This window comes from Coffea arabica, chromosome 2c, assembly GCF_036785885.1.
Source record: "Coffea arabica cultivar ET-39 chromosome 2c, Coffea Arabica ET-39 HiFi, whole genome shotgun sequence".
Lineage (NCBI taxonomy): Eukaryota > Viridiplantae > Streptophyta > Magnoliopsida > Gentianales > Rubiaceae > Coffea > Coffea arabica.
The window spans coordinates 14,475,880-14,489,418 of NC_092312.1; the positions used below are offsets into that span (position 1 = coordinate 14,475,880).

At 34.3% G+C, this 13,539-nt stretch overlaps 2 protein-coding genes and 1 pseudogene across 4 annotated transcripts; 2 read left to right on the forward strand and 1 right to left on the reverse strand.

Moving 5' to 3' along the window:
- LOC140035510 (cytochrome P450 81Q32-like) overlaps positions 1–13,539 on the forward strand; it is a 166,243-nt pseudogene that overhangs the window by 73,336 nt on the left and 79,368 nt on the right.
- Positions 3,714–7,180, forward strand: LOC113726222 (aquaporin NIP1-1). Its single transcript, XM_027249818.2, has 5 exons — positions 3,714–4,111; positions 4,555–4,779; positions 5,343–5,540; positions 5,876–5,937; positions 6,824–7,180. Exons 1-5 carry the CDS (start codon positions 3,962–3,964, stop codon positions 7,041–7,043), a joined length of 855 nt encoding a protein of 284 aa, XP_027105619.1. The 5' UTR covers positions 3,714–3,961; the 3' UTR covers positions 7,044–7,180.
- LOC113722251 (aquaporin NIP1-1-like) lies at positions 9,162–13,325 on the reverse strand. 3 transcript variants are annotated; one of them, XM_072074505.1, is made up of 6 exons: positions 12,983–13,325; positions 12,338–12,562; positions 11,811–11,999; positions 11,385–11,446; positions 10,590–10,811; positions 9,162–9,562 (listed from the first exon to the last, which is right to left on the reverse strand). In XM_072074505.1, exons 1-5 carry the CDS (start codon positions 13,130–13,132, stop codon positions 10,640–10,642), a joined length of 798 nt encoding a protein of 265 aa, XP_071930606.1. In that variant the 5' UTR covers positions 13,133–13,325; the 3' UTR covers positions 9,162–9,562; positions 10,590–10,639. The 3 variants fall into 3 exon arrangements, with proteins under 3 accessions (XP_071930606.1, XP_071930605.1, XP_027101477.1); XM_072074504.1 differs by having other exon boundaries at positions 9,162–9,737; XM_027245676.2 differs by having other exon boundaries at positions 9,162–9,570; positions 12,983–13,324.

Consider the following 13,539-nt stretch of genomic DNA (forward strand, 5'->3'; position numbering starts at 1 on the left):
CTAAATTCACACTTGGGGAATTAAAGGCGTAACTTTGCATGCACTAATGGTTAGATTATTAATTATCATTAAATTTTATGATAGAATAAATGATGGAAATGCAATTAATATTTTGCTTTAATTTCAGCATTGTTCATTCAATGTTCTAGTTGCGAGAGCAACAGCTCCAATAGCAATTCCATTTAAGCATACACGTGGCTGTGACAATCTTTTCAAAGTTTGAGGCCCATTGGCAGCCATTATTTCTCCTGCAAGGTCCCGTGCAAGACATTGGAGTAGTAGTATTAAGTTACAATAATTGCATGGACATTCAGCAGATCTGGTTCAGGGCTGATCAATTCCTATTTACCAGCGCATAAATCGGCATAATTGACGTATATACTAAAAGAGTAAACATGTAAAGTTTAAATAACATATAGACTAGTGTAGGAAAGCAAATGTTTTAGTCCATCCATGTTTTGAGAACTACTTAATTTCCAAATTCAATAAAAAAAAAAAAGTTACTTTAAAAAGGGCTCAATGATCTAGACTGTGAAGTAATGCGTAACATTGGCTCTGTTTGGCACTTAAATTTTTTGTCAAGTTTATTTGCTACAAATTTTTTAAAAACTTTAGGTACAGTAACCTTAAAAAAATTTTCAAAATATTCAAAATTTACACACTTCAAAAATTTTTTTAAAAACTTCTACAGTAAAATTTTATACAAACACCCAAAAAACTCACTTGCCAAACGGAGCCATTATTGTTGTGAAGTTAAGGACAGGTTAGTATGCGTTTTGCTCAACTACACCGACACATTTGTATTTCATTTGCAATATATTTATTATATACTGACTAGCAAAAAAAAAAAAAACCCTGGATTAAGCAATTAGCTACAAGTCACAAAGTCAACTTAATTTTTGCAAGATTTTTGGGAGAATATCAACCTTAAAGATTCTAAGCTTGCAGTCTAATTGGCAGGCTTTCTTGCTTTGCTAAGGTTTTCTCTTCTACATAAATAGCCACAACAAACAACCTAACCACACAAAGTCAGCTTAATATATGCAAGTTTTTTGGGAGAATGTTAACCTTAATATATCGAGCCCGCATGCAGATTAATTGGTAGACTTTTGTTGCTTTTTTAGGGTTTTCTCTTCCTTGTGCACAGCAACTACAAACAACCTAACCACCAGATTAAGAAAGGCGTTCGTTGTCTAAGCTTTTAAGGAACAGCAGTTGATCACCAACCATCTCAGGGAACAGCAGTTGAAGCATATTTTTCTTTTGAAATCAATAAAATCATTAACGTTAGGGATTACAACGCTCGGATTTAGCTGGTGAAGACGGCTTTTGTGCTGATGTGCCTATGGGCTATTTCGGCAGTACGTAGAATATATATATATATATATATATATGTATATATATTTTGGGGGCAGTAGAATTACTGGACCGTGAATACCTTATTCTGTATGTTTCATCGCAACAACCTTAAACCCATCAAGCAATTTTGTGAAAGCACATTCCCAACTAAATAAACCAATGAAGAGTGATTTCATAATAAGAGATGTTTTAATGCAATAGTGTTCCATTTATTCTTCATCTCCACTAGCCGATAGAGAAAAAGAAGAAGACTTGTTTTTCCCTTTTTTGTATTTTTGTGGGAGAAACAAACAATATCAATGCTATTATGGAGATGAAGAGTAGCTGCAAATTCTTCAGTGAGGCTTCCAAGTTAATTTAATATTATTAGGTCAAAATCAATATCATTGATCCTAATTACCTCAAGAAATCTGCCAGAACGGAAGGAGCCGCCTATGCAAAAATTCCTACTCCATTTGATAGGACAACAAAACGAATTACAGGACTTGATTTGGACGGAAGAATTTGATAAAAGATTTAAAATCGCCCTAGTTGTTTTGATTGCTTAATAAGGATTTGGGCTTGTAATATGTCAACCACTAAAATATACTTTAAATACTAAACTAATTGATAATTTATAAATTCAAACATTTTCTAAATAATGTAAACAATCAGCGAAATTCGGGAGAATTTTAAATCTGTCGTCAAATCCTTCAGTATTCCACAAATCCTTTGTACCGGATCTAACGTATCATTCTAGAGGCTTGTCAATATATGTTTTTTTCATTGTTTTCTTTTGGGAGAAGTAAAATCGATTATTTCAAGCGCAAATGATCCGTACAACTAACATGGATATATATAAGGCTAAAATAAGAGAGAGCGTCAGATTAAAAGCCAACTTCTGAACTTGTGTCTAAAAGTGATCGGCTCAAGATGCCCGTTTTGCACCATAATAAATAATAGGGTAGTTTATATTTGCCTTGGTCAATGAAATCAGAAGTAACCCGTATCTGGTTGATTTAGCCATGTGGGCAAGAGTTTTTTGTGTTAAATTTCCAATTCAAATGTCGTATGAAGATTGACTAATAAAAAATTCCCAAATGAAGTTGATTTTTCAAGATGGTATGCTTGAAAAGTTCTATATTTAAAGTTATAATTTTTAAATAGTAGACTTTAGGAACAGATATACAGATCATGAAGAAGACCAAAATCCTAGTACATCAAGGACACAGTAAGCACATTAGCTAACACAATATATGTATGGTAGTTAAAGGACAACATATGAAACAAAGGGGAAAGTTCAATATGTTCAAAACGTTAGCTAGAAAGACGTGTAAATAAAAGTCAAGATTAAAGTGCACGAATGAAATTAACCCATTAGTCCCGAAGTTTCGTTGAATCAAGAAACCTTTGGTAAAAAGCTGTTGAAAATTCCAAATTAAGTATTAATGTACTATTATGGGACAAATAAACACCACCAGAATATGATAACAAAATGGACTTTTCCTCTACTCTTTCCACTTTTCCTTTTTAGAGTTAAGAGAAGAGTAAATAGAAAAGTGGCAAATCTATAAACCATGTGAATCCAAAGAGGAGACTGGTACTCCCTCCTCCGTTCTAGTTTGATAGCCTTATTTTTTTTTTTTTCAAATTATAGCATACTTTCTAATTTAAGAATATGATTAACTTTTAACTTTTGTAAAATGCCATTGTTTAATATGTTTTTTTTATCAGTGAATATAACCTATCTTACAAAATAATTGCTTTGATTCATACCTTGAACAGTACAATTTTCTTTTGAAATTGTCGTTGTAGTTAATGTAAAGATATAGTAATTGGTCATATTATTAATATCAATGTAAAAAGTGTAGATATTTTTTCATAAAATTAACTACTTTTTTTTTAAATTACAGAGAAAAGAATTAAGATTATTAAAGTGGAACAGAGAAAGTACCATATTCAAAGAAGACTAGTATTATACTAGTATATCTCAACTTCTTGCTGGCTGGGAGTTGTCTACAAACATTCAACTGCATGCAATAAGAGCATTGATGAGCCAATTTATTTTGAAACTTGGAAAATATATTTTGTTCTCAGATATAAATGGCTGTAATAGAAGATCACTTCGCATTCATATTTTTCTGTATTTCCGGTGGGTTGTTGAGGCAGCCATCAATGCCATTTTCGGTTCATGGATTAAATAAGCCATCACACTTTTCCACGAGATCTACAAAGACAGATAAATATAAGTATATAACCCATGACAAAAACCAAAAAATAAATAAATAAATAAATACACTTAGCAGTAATAAATAAAATAAATAATTCAACCCAGAAGATAATAAAACTCCTGGATCCAAACAGAGCCCAAACTTGAGAGAATTTCTAGTCAAATGCATTGATCTATCCGACAAGTCATAGAAGAACTCTCTCTCTCTCTCTTTCTTTCTCTCTTTCACATACAACACGCACAAACAGCAATAAAACGCAGAAGTTTTGTCTTCCTCTGGATATGCATAAATAGGAGCCTGTACTCTGCTTACAATCAGTTTACAAGTCATAGTTGATCCTTCCTCCTCTTTCTGTCCGAAAACACACACAACACACAGTCAAGAAAGAGTTTATGGCGGAGGCATCAGAAGCTAATGGCAATCATGGGGTGGCTTTGGACGTTAAAGATGAGGATTTGAGTTACAGAGATGGGAAGAATTCAGCATCCAAAACCGTTTCTGACACTTCTGGCTGCCTTCTCACCGTCCCTTTTATGCAAAAGGTGAATTAAGCCCTTCTCAATTCCAACTTCTTCTTTCATTTGCTCACATGGCACATGCCACAGTAGCTTTTGAATTTCAAGCAGATTCAAGATTTTTTTCTCTTTGCTGCAAAATTCAAAATTTTAAAAGCATCCCGTTTCTTTGATCTGCTTTAACAATTCTTAGAATCTTAGTTCTCAATTGTTTCTCCAAAATAATTGGACTAAGGTAGCATTTGACATTTATCGTTTTTTTTCCCCTTGAACTTCAGTTTATATCATATCCATCAATTCTGCAGTTAAGACTAATATATTATGTTCAATGTTCCTAGTAAATTTCTTATAAGCCTTTTTTTACCTAGACCAAGTGTTTATTGTTCCTCCGAGATCTTTCAAGGCATTAATTTTGGAATTTACTACGAAATAATATAACATTTATTTGGTTCTTTTTTTCTTTTAAACAGTTGATAGCAGAGATAGCAGGTACATATTTCTTGATATTTGCCGGTTGCGGTGCGGTGGTGATTAATGCAGTCAGGAACAATACAATTACGGCTCCAGGGATATCAATTGTGTGGGGGCTGGCGGTGATGGTGGTTGTTTACTCAGTTGGCCACATCTCCGGTGCACATTTAAATCCGGCTGTGACCATTGCTTTTGCCACCTGCAAGAGGTTCCCGTGGAAACAGGTAGTTTAATTAACCGACTTATGTACTGTATCAAATTGTTCTTCATATCCTCGGGCATGACTGAATTTTATTAAATAACGAAAGATAAATATTTTGACTGTTGAGGATACGAATTGATGAATTTCTCTATCCACCCCATCTACTTGCTGTCGAAGGTGAATCCATTTTTTGACTTTGTACACAAAAGAAATATATGGGTTATTAATGATTGAAAGAAAAGTTTGCATTATGATAGGTCCACCTCCCTTATCCTTTTTCTTTTTCTTTTTCTTTAGAGTAAAATTTAAGAAATTTTATAATCACATTTATTCCACTTTTCAACAAAAAGAGAATGGCAACTGGCAAGCTTTTGAGGGAATTTTAGAGGGATAGGGGTCAGAGAGGAAAATTGTGATAGAGATTCGGTTCTATGCAAAATGATAAACTACTTGCACGGAAATTTTCAAGTAAGACCAAAACATTGATGCATGGTTTTGCCCTATTCGAGTAGTCATTTGCTGTCAGGTCTTGTTTGCCTTTTCGATAATATTTTGGTAATGTTAGGTATGATTTTGTTTCCTTAGGTGCCAGCCTACATCTCAGCGCAAGTCCTCGGATCAATTCTGGCGAGTGGAACCCTAAGACTGCTATTCAATGGGCACCAAGATCACTTTTCGGGAACACTTCCAAATGGAAGTGATGTGCAATCTCTTGTTTTGGAATTCATAATCACATTTTACCTAATGTTCGTCATTTCTGGAGTTGCCACGGATAATCGAGCTGTTAGTGCTTCTTTTTCTTGAGATCAAACTATTTTCTCGGTGCATAAAAAGTTAATCTAATAAATAATATACTAATAACTTCAATTAAATTAAAAGAAGGAACGTGACAACTCATCCGATTTGATTCCTCTTTATCATTCTAAATTAAATTTTATTCTAATGACTTGTACATACTAGAGATAGTTACGTGTTTTCAACATATAAAAGGGTCTTATGACAGAGACCTATTGAACTCATCGATGACCACTAATGAATGCATCATGTATTTAGACAGTAGAGCCTAATACGTGGTTTAATTTTTTGCTAACTAAGTTTAATTTTGGTTGGTTAAACAGATAGGAGAACTTGCTGGTCTCGCCGTTGGAGCTACCGTTTTACTAAATGTGATGTTTGCGGGGTACGTTGCTGATTATGTGACTGATTGATTCTTTCTTTGGTTTGATTATTTGTTGCCATTGATTTTAATATACCTAATAACAAATCCCATCACTGTCAACCGGTGCATTATTGCTTAAAGGGTTGATTTCGATTTTGTGCCCCAGAAGAATTTAGTAATTGCATCGACTGAGTCTTTGAGAAGCAAACTTGTCGGAACTTGGCCCTCAAACATTCAAGATTCATTTCATTGGCAATGCTCATTCCAACTAAAGATTGGATGCATATGTCCAAAGCCTTTTGGATTTAACTTTCCTTTGGATTGATCTATTCAACGCTAACATTGCATATATTAGCTGATTTGAATGCATGATAATTAATCTGAATTTTGATTTGAATTTAAAATTTTATATGCGTAACATGCATATGCTGAAATTACTGTATACATTATTAATACATAAAAGATTAATTATTTTTTCTTTTATCTTACATTTTGTGCTTTTGTCTAAACACTTTTTGCAATCTAAGGGATTATTAAAAAAAAAAAACTCTACCAAAAGTATGTCAAATTAAAAAAGTAAACTGAAAAGATGAATTCTTAAAATTTAGGGGCTAGCATTAGATTATCCTCTACCCATAAGGTAAATATGGTCGACATCTTGATATTTCGGATTGAAACTAAACAATCGAATTTCCCATATGTTCTGGGAAGTTACTTGTGGTCAAATAACTTATGTTTGGATTGTAAGTTATTTGAGATATTTTTACTGTAGCATTTTTGGTAATGTGATGTATGTGAGATAAAAAGATAATTGAGAAGATAAAAAGGTGTATTAGAAATTGTAACGATGATGTAAGCAAATATATTTTGCCAAATAACTTACTATCCAAACACACTGTCGAATTAGGCCGATTTCTGGTGCATCAATGAATCCAGCAAGGAGTTTGGGTCCAGCAATTGTTTCAAGCAAATACAAATCTTTGTGGGTATACATTCTGGGTCCAACTGCAGGGGCCATAGGTGGAGCTTGGGTCTATAATATCATCCGGTTCACAGACAAGCCTTTGCGTGAAATTACAAAGAGTGGATCATTCCTGAAAAACGCAGCCCGCAACAACTCTAACTGAATAGGAAGCCTTTCTCAATCATCCTTCTTTTTTTTTTTTTTTGGGCTTCCCCCAGGCGCTTCTGGGTTTGAGGGGAACTCATGTAGAAGAACAAAAGTTGTAACACTGTGTAGTGAAATAAGAATATTTGCTTACAATTTTGTTTGTGCAAATAGGAATTCACAAGAAAATTGTCTCTACACAACTGATAGTGATGGGAAAATTGTGCATATAAATTTCAGGACAAAAAAGTGTCATTGCTACGCAGAATGGATCCAAATTTTTTTTTTCTGAAGTATCTTGCTCCAAGATCGATGAAGATGATGACATGACGAACAAACTGATTGGATGGAACCCTGAGCCATCTGGTCAGACAAGTAGATAGGACACCTGATGAACTATGAACTTGATTGAATTTCAGATGGTGGATAGGAAAAGAATATGATACATCGCTTAAAATAATTCGATCGTTATTGTTTCAGAAAACATACATCGTTATTTTTTCAAAAGATGAGTGCCATCATTCCCTAAATATAATGATGCATGGCTAAATTTAATAACGTGTTGAATTTTCAATTACAAAATCCTATTTTAAGCGATATAATGAGAGTTATACGACAGACATGAACTAAATGGCAGTCCACCTGGCATTGCCGATGTTTGTATTTATCATTTAGACATGTCATGTTTTTTAGGTGAATTCTTTTTAGTCATGGGCGTTCATTATTACATTTAGGAATAAAGATATGAAAAATTATTTGACAAAAAAATAAAGATATGAAAATTTTCAATTAGAGGCCATACGCTATGATATTCAGGCAGATATCAGTTTTGATATCTTCAAAACTTGTTGCTATGTAGCTTGGAAGACTTTTTTAGGTCTTTAGGGATACCCAGCAATTGCCTGCGTTGTAAAGCATATTTAAAATTCACAACTTAATCAAAATAGTGACTGATCACATGCTTTGCCCACTAGTTATACCAAATTTCAGGTTGAAAGGAACTTGATAAACGGCAAATTAATACATATGTCACGTAAGCTATATGATGTTAATTTTTTTTTTTTTTTAATTTGAAAAGAAGAAAGAATAGAGAGAGGCTAGGGCAAGTAGTATGAATCTGAAATACTGAGGTCATCATAGGAGATTTATATAACTTAACAACTTGCATAGAAGCATTTGAAAAAGCATAAGGAATTGCAAAAGAAAGTAATGTGCACATTCTTGAACTGTTTTTAATTAAGTAATTGTTTGATTAAATTTCTCCCCAGGTAATGTAGGTTTTAGTAAGTGGTTTGATCCACTAAGTTTCCGGCTCATTTTTGTCGAAGGGTTCTAATTAAATTTGGGAACTCAGTTGCTTGGTGTTTACAGAATGCACAACGAGAATGCTGAGTGTTCAATGAAGTAGTTGGCGGCGGGAAATGCTTTGCTTATTCTGGCACTTTTTACGGACTTATGATTGAAACCCAGGATAGCGAGGGCACATATCGTGATAAATTCCTGGTTGTTGAAGCCATAACTGGTCTCAAGAAACTCATCTGCAACAAGCATTAATCAAGTGCTACTCTTCATCTAAGGATGATTAATGTATTCTGATAAGTAATTATCTGGTTTTATGTATGTTAAATTTCTATTAACTAATTGTATGCAGGATCGATTCTCTGTTGTTTGCAAGTAAATTGCTCTGCTCATGCATGATTAATTATAAAGTCATCATAAACAAAATCTTACTTTGAATCCAGTCCCTAAAAGCAAGAAAAGGCTTTCGAAACCCATATTTGTCAGGTCGAGTTATATCTTAGTTTCTTTCAAATCACTAGCAACACCCAACATATGCAAACATAGTGAATCATTTACACGAGGGAAAGTTTTAGATTCAAAAGCACATTATATATATGCTTTTAAAAAAAATAATAGTAGATCCCCTAATTGGGGAAGTTGTAGTCTTGGCCGCCCTTTTTTCTTCTGATTATACTTTTTATCCCGACTATTTGAATTTTTATGTAAACGACGAAGGAAAAATGCAACTCAAAAGTATGCGATCATACGGATGTTCTGATGAGCGCAATGAAGAAGGTTTTTTTGCAGTAATTTGCTTGCCGCCAATCATAACTGGTATCCAAAATGAAAAGCCAAGTAGTTTCGACAGATAGAAAATTCTTATTAAGCTATCTCAGGGAGAATATGTTGCAGTTGAACATCTGGAAAAAATTTATTGTGTTTCACCAACTATTGAAGATGCAAGTCTCAAATTTCTGGTTCATATAATCAGATTATTCTCATATTGATTATATCAGCTCAGCTACCATGTTGAGCCTGTGTTTGGTAATACTCTGTTAGAACTGGGTCTATGGGGATAGCTTTAAGTCAATGCTGATTGTTGTTGTGGTACCAAATGAGGAGAGCACGGTAAAATGGGCACAGAAAATTGACTATTGAGATCCCTTTTCTGGATTATGTTCCCTTAACCAGCTGCAAGACCATATCCTCCAGGAGCTGAAGTCCACGGCGGAGAGAAACAAGCTCATTTTTCATTTTCTGCAAACCTTGAAATGTTGTAGAATATCTCATCATCATTGCCTTATCCTAGATGACCATCTAATGGCTGTAGAATATTGTTTGTTAAACATAAATAAAGTGTGGCATCCTTTTCAACTTCTGATGTTATACACCTTTTCAGCTGAGGGGCTTTGTGCATATCAAAGAAATCATTCTGCAACCTTACAAAATGCAAATGTTACCTTCCCTTGGTAGAGATAGAGAAAATTGATTGATGTTTTCCTTTTCTTTTTTTTTTTTTTCACCTAATAGGACAGGAGTGAGATTTAAGAAGCGAGAAGAGAAAAGGGAGATTAGATGCTAGAACATCAAATTCCTACTTGTGAAATGGATTGATATTTTCCTTCCCACTACTTGGGAAATAAGAAGTTATCTGTCTGAATATCTTAGTGTATGTGCATAATTGAAAATTTTCATGTTTTTTTCTTTTTATGTCAAATAACGTTTCATAAAAAAAATGACGTTTCATATCTTCATGACCAAATATATGCCTACATATAATAATGGATGTGCATGATTGAAAATTCAACATGTTATTATATTTAGGCATACATCATTATATTTAGGTAATGATGGTAGTTATTTTTGCAGGTAAGTTGTGAGCAGTTGTGACCTAATGAGATGAGAGTTATGTTTTAAACCTAATACGACTTTTCTAAAACACTAACTATCAAATTATGTTAAGCTATGTATCATATCATTTTTCTATCTACTTGTGTAAAATTCAATCGTTCATCATGTGTTATATCTATTTGTCTGATAAGATGGTTCATGTTTCTATTTATTTAGATTTTTTAACATCTCGTCATCTTCATTCATCTTTGCACAAAATTGAAAGCATATAATCTTATATTACTATAGAATGTTGCAAATTTTGTTCTTGTACATGAGAACCCCTCAAACACACAACCCCCCCCCCCCCCCCCCCCCCCCTCCGCCCAAAAAAAAGGAAAAAAGAAAAGAAAAGAAAAGAAAAGAAAAGAAGGATGATTGAGTAAGGCTTTACATTTCAGTTAGAGTTGACGCGGGCTGAGTCTTTTAGGAATGATCCACTCTTTAAAGCTCACGCGAAGGCTTGTCTGTGAATCGGATGATATTATAAACCCAAGCTCCAGATATGGCCCCTGCAGTGGGGCCCAGAATGTATACCCACAAAGATTTGTAATTGCTTGACACAATTGCTGGGCCCAACCTCCCCGCTGGACTCATTGACCCACCAGAAATCGGCCTGATTCATCAAGACATTAATACAAGTGTGCTTGATCAGAAGCTTCGGCATCAGACAGTAACTTCTTCGGAATATATGGGAAATACGAGGGTACAACTTCAAATGTTCTAGGCTCTCTAATCTGTTGGTAGAGGAAATTTTTTTTTTTTTTCTAATCGTTTGGATTGCAAAAAGTGTTTCTACAAAATGTACTACGAATGAAAAAATATTAGTCCTTTATCCATTGACAGTATACAAATTAGTTTCAGATGATACAGGTTACACGTGTAAAATTTTAAATTATAATTTAAATTAAGATTAATTGTCATGTATTTATTTAGACCAAAAAATGTATGCTATATTGGCATAGAGTAGAGTAATCGAGAGAAAAGCTGAAAAGACTTTGGACATATGCATCAGATCTTTAGTTGGAGTGCGCATGCTGATGAAATGAATCTTGAATGTTAAGAGGGTCAACAAGTTTGCAATTGCAAAATTCAAAATCAACCCTTTTAAGCACTAATGCATTGGCATATTAAAATCAATGGCAACAAATAATCAAACCAAAGAGTGAATTAATTAATCAGCACGTACCCGGCAATCATCACATTCACTATAACGGTAGCTCCAACGGCGAGACCGGCGAGTTCTCCAATCTGTTTAAGCAACCAAAACTAAAATAAGTTAGCAAAGAATTAAACCCGTTGGTTAGGCTCCGCTATCTAAATGTATGATGTATTAGTAGTCATTAATGAGTTCAATATGTCTGTGTCACAAGGCCTTTATTAATGAAAACACGTAATTATCTTTAGCATGTACAAGTCATTAGAATAAAATTTAATTTAAAATGATAGAGAAGAATCAAATTGGATGAGTTGTCTTGTAGCTACCTGAAATCCCCAGTCAAATCTATGTGTTCCTTCTTCCAACTTAATCAAAATCATAAGTATATTACTCGTTAGATTAGTTGGCTTTTTATGCACTGAGAAAATAGTCGAGTCAAGGAAAAGAAGTACTGACAGCTCGATTATCTGTGGCAACTCCACAAATGACGAACATTAGGTAGAATGTGATTATGAATTCCAAAGCTAGAGATTGCACGTCACTTCCATGGGGGAGTGGCCCTGCAAAGTGATCTTGGAATAGTAATCTTAGAGTTCCACTTGCCAGAGTTGATCCAAGGACTTGGGCTGAGATGTAGGCTGGTACCTAAGCAAAGAAAATCATACCTAACGTTTACCAAAATGTGATTAACAAGACAAAGAGGAAGGGGTTCACCGATTTTTGTAGGGAAACAACATCTTATGGCAAATAGAGCTCAACTATACATACATTAACCCACAATTTCTTGTGTGGACAAAGTCAGAAAGGGTTTTCACCTTCAACAGCAAGTAGCTAGATGGGATGGATAGAGAAGTTCATCAATTCATTGGCTCAACAGTCAAAATTTTTTCTTTTTCTTTTTTTTTTTCTTATTTAAAAAAAATTCAGTCATGGCTGAGGATATTAAGGATAATTTGTTTGATAGAGTACATAAATTACACTACCTGTTTCCATGGGAACCTTTTGCAGGTGGCAAAAGCAATGGTTATAGCCGGGTTTAAATGTGCACCGGAGATGTGGCCAACTGAGTACACAACCACCATCGCCGCCAGCCCCCACACAACTGATGTCCCCGGAAACGTAATTATATTGTCCCTTGCAGCATTAATCACCACCGAACCGACGCCGGCAAATATCAAGTAATATGTACCTGCTATCTCTGCTACCAGCTGTTATACCAAATGAAAAAAAGAATGAATTAAGTATTTCATAGTAAAGATCTTGGAACAATTTGGTCTAGGTACAAAACGTTACCACGAAATTTACTTGGAGCATTAAACGTAATATATTAATCTTAACTGCGGTATTGATGGATATGATGTAAACTGAAATTCAAAAGAAGAAAATGCTCATGCTTAACTAATCCAATTATTTTGGAAAAACAATTGAGAAAAATGATTATAAGAAATGAAAATCAAACTTGAGAAATGGGATGCCTTTAAAAATTTGAAATTTGTCGCAAAAAAAAAAAAAAAGAGAAAAGGAAAAACTTCCTTGAATTTGATAGAAAATGAGTAGCCGTTTTGGCATGTGAATGAATGAGGGAAGAATTGAAGCTGGAATTTGCGAGAGATTAATGTATAATTCACCTTTTGCATAAAAGGGACGGTGAAAAGGAAGCCGGAAGTATCAGAAATGGTTTTGGATTCGGCGTTCTTCACATCTTTGTGACTCAAATCCTCATCTTTAACGTCCAAAGCCACCCCGTGATTGCCATTAGCTCCTGATGCCTCAGCCATAAACTAGTTACTTTTGATTTCAGTGGTAAAGGAGAATATTTTAGTATATATTATCGTGCAATGCAGGCATTTTGATCCTCCATTTAAATTGAAAGGATCCAATTGTCTTTTATGTGCTGTTCGGTTTCAGACATCAATTCAGAAGTTTGCTTTTAACCTGACAATCTATATATATTAGTTGTACGATTCAATGGTGCATGAAATAATGGGTTTTAACTTCTCCCAGAAGAAAACAGACTGTGAAAAAACTTATAGACAAAGACTCCAGAATCATGCCTGAGAGATCCGGTATAAATGCATTGTAAAGTAACCAGTGTTGCATAGGCGGCTCCTTCCATCCTGGCAGATTTCTTGAGGTAATTAGGATCAATGATATTGATTTTGACCTAATAATATTAAATTAACTT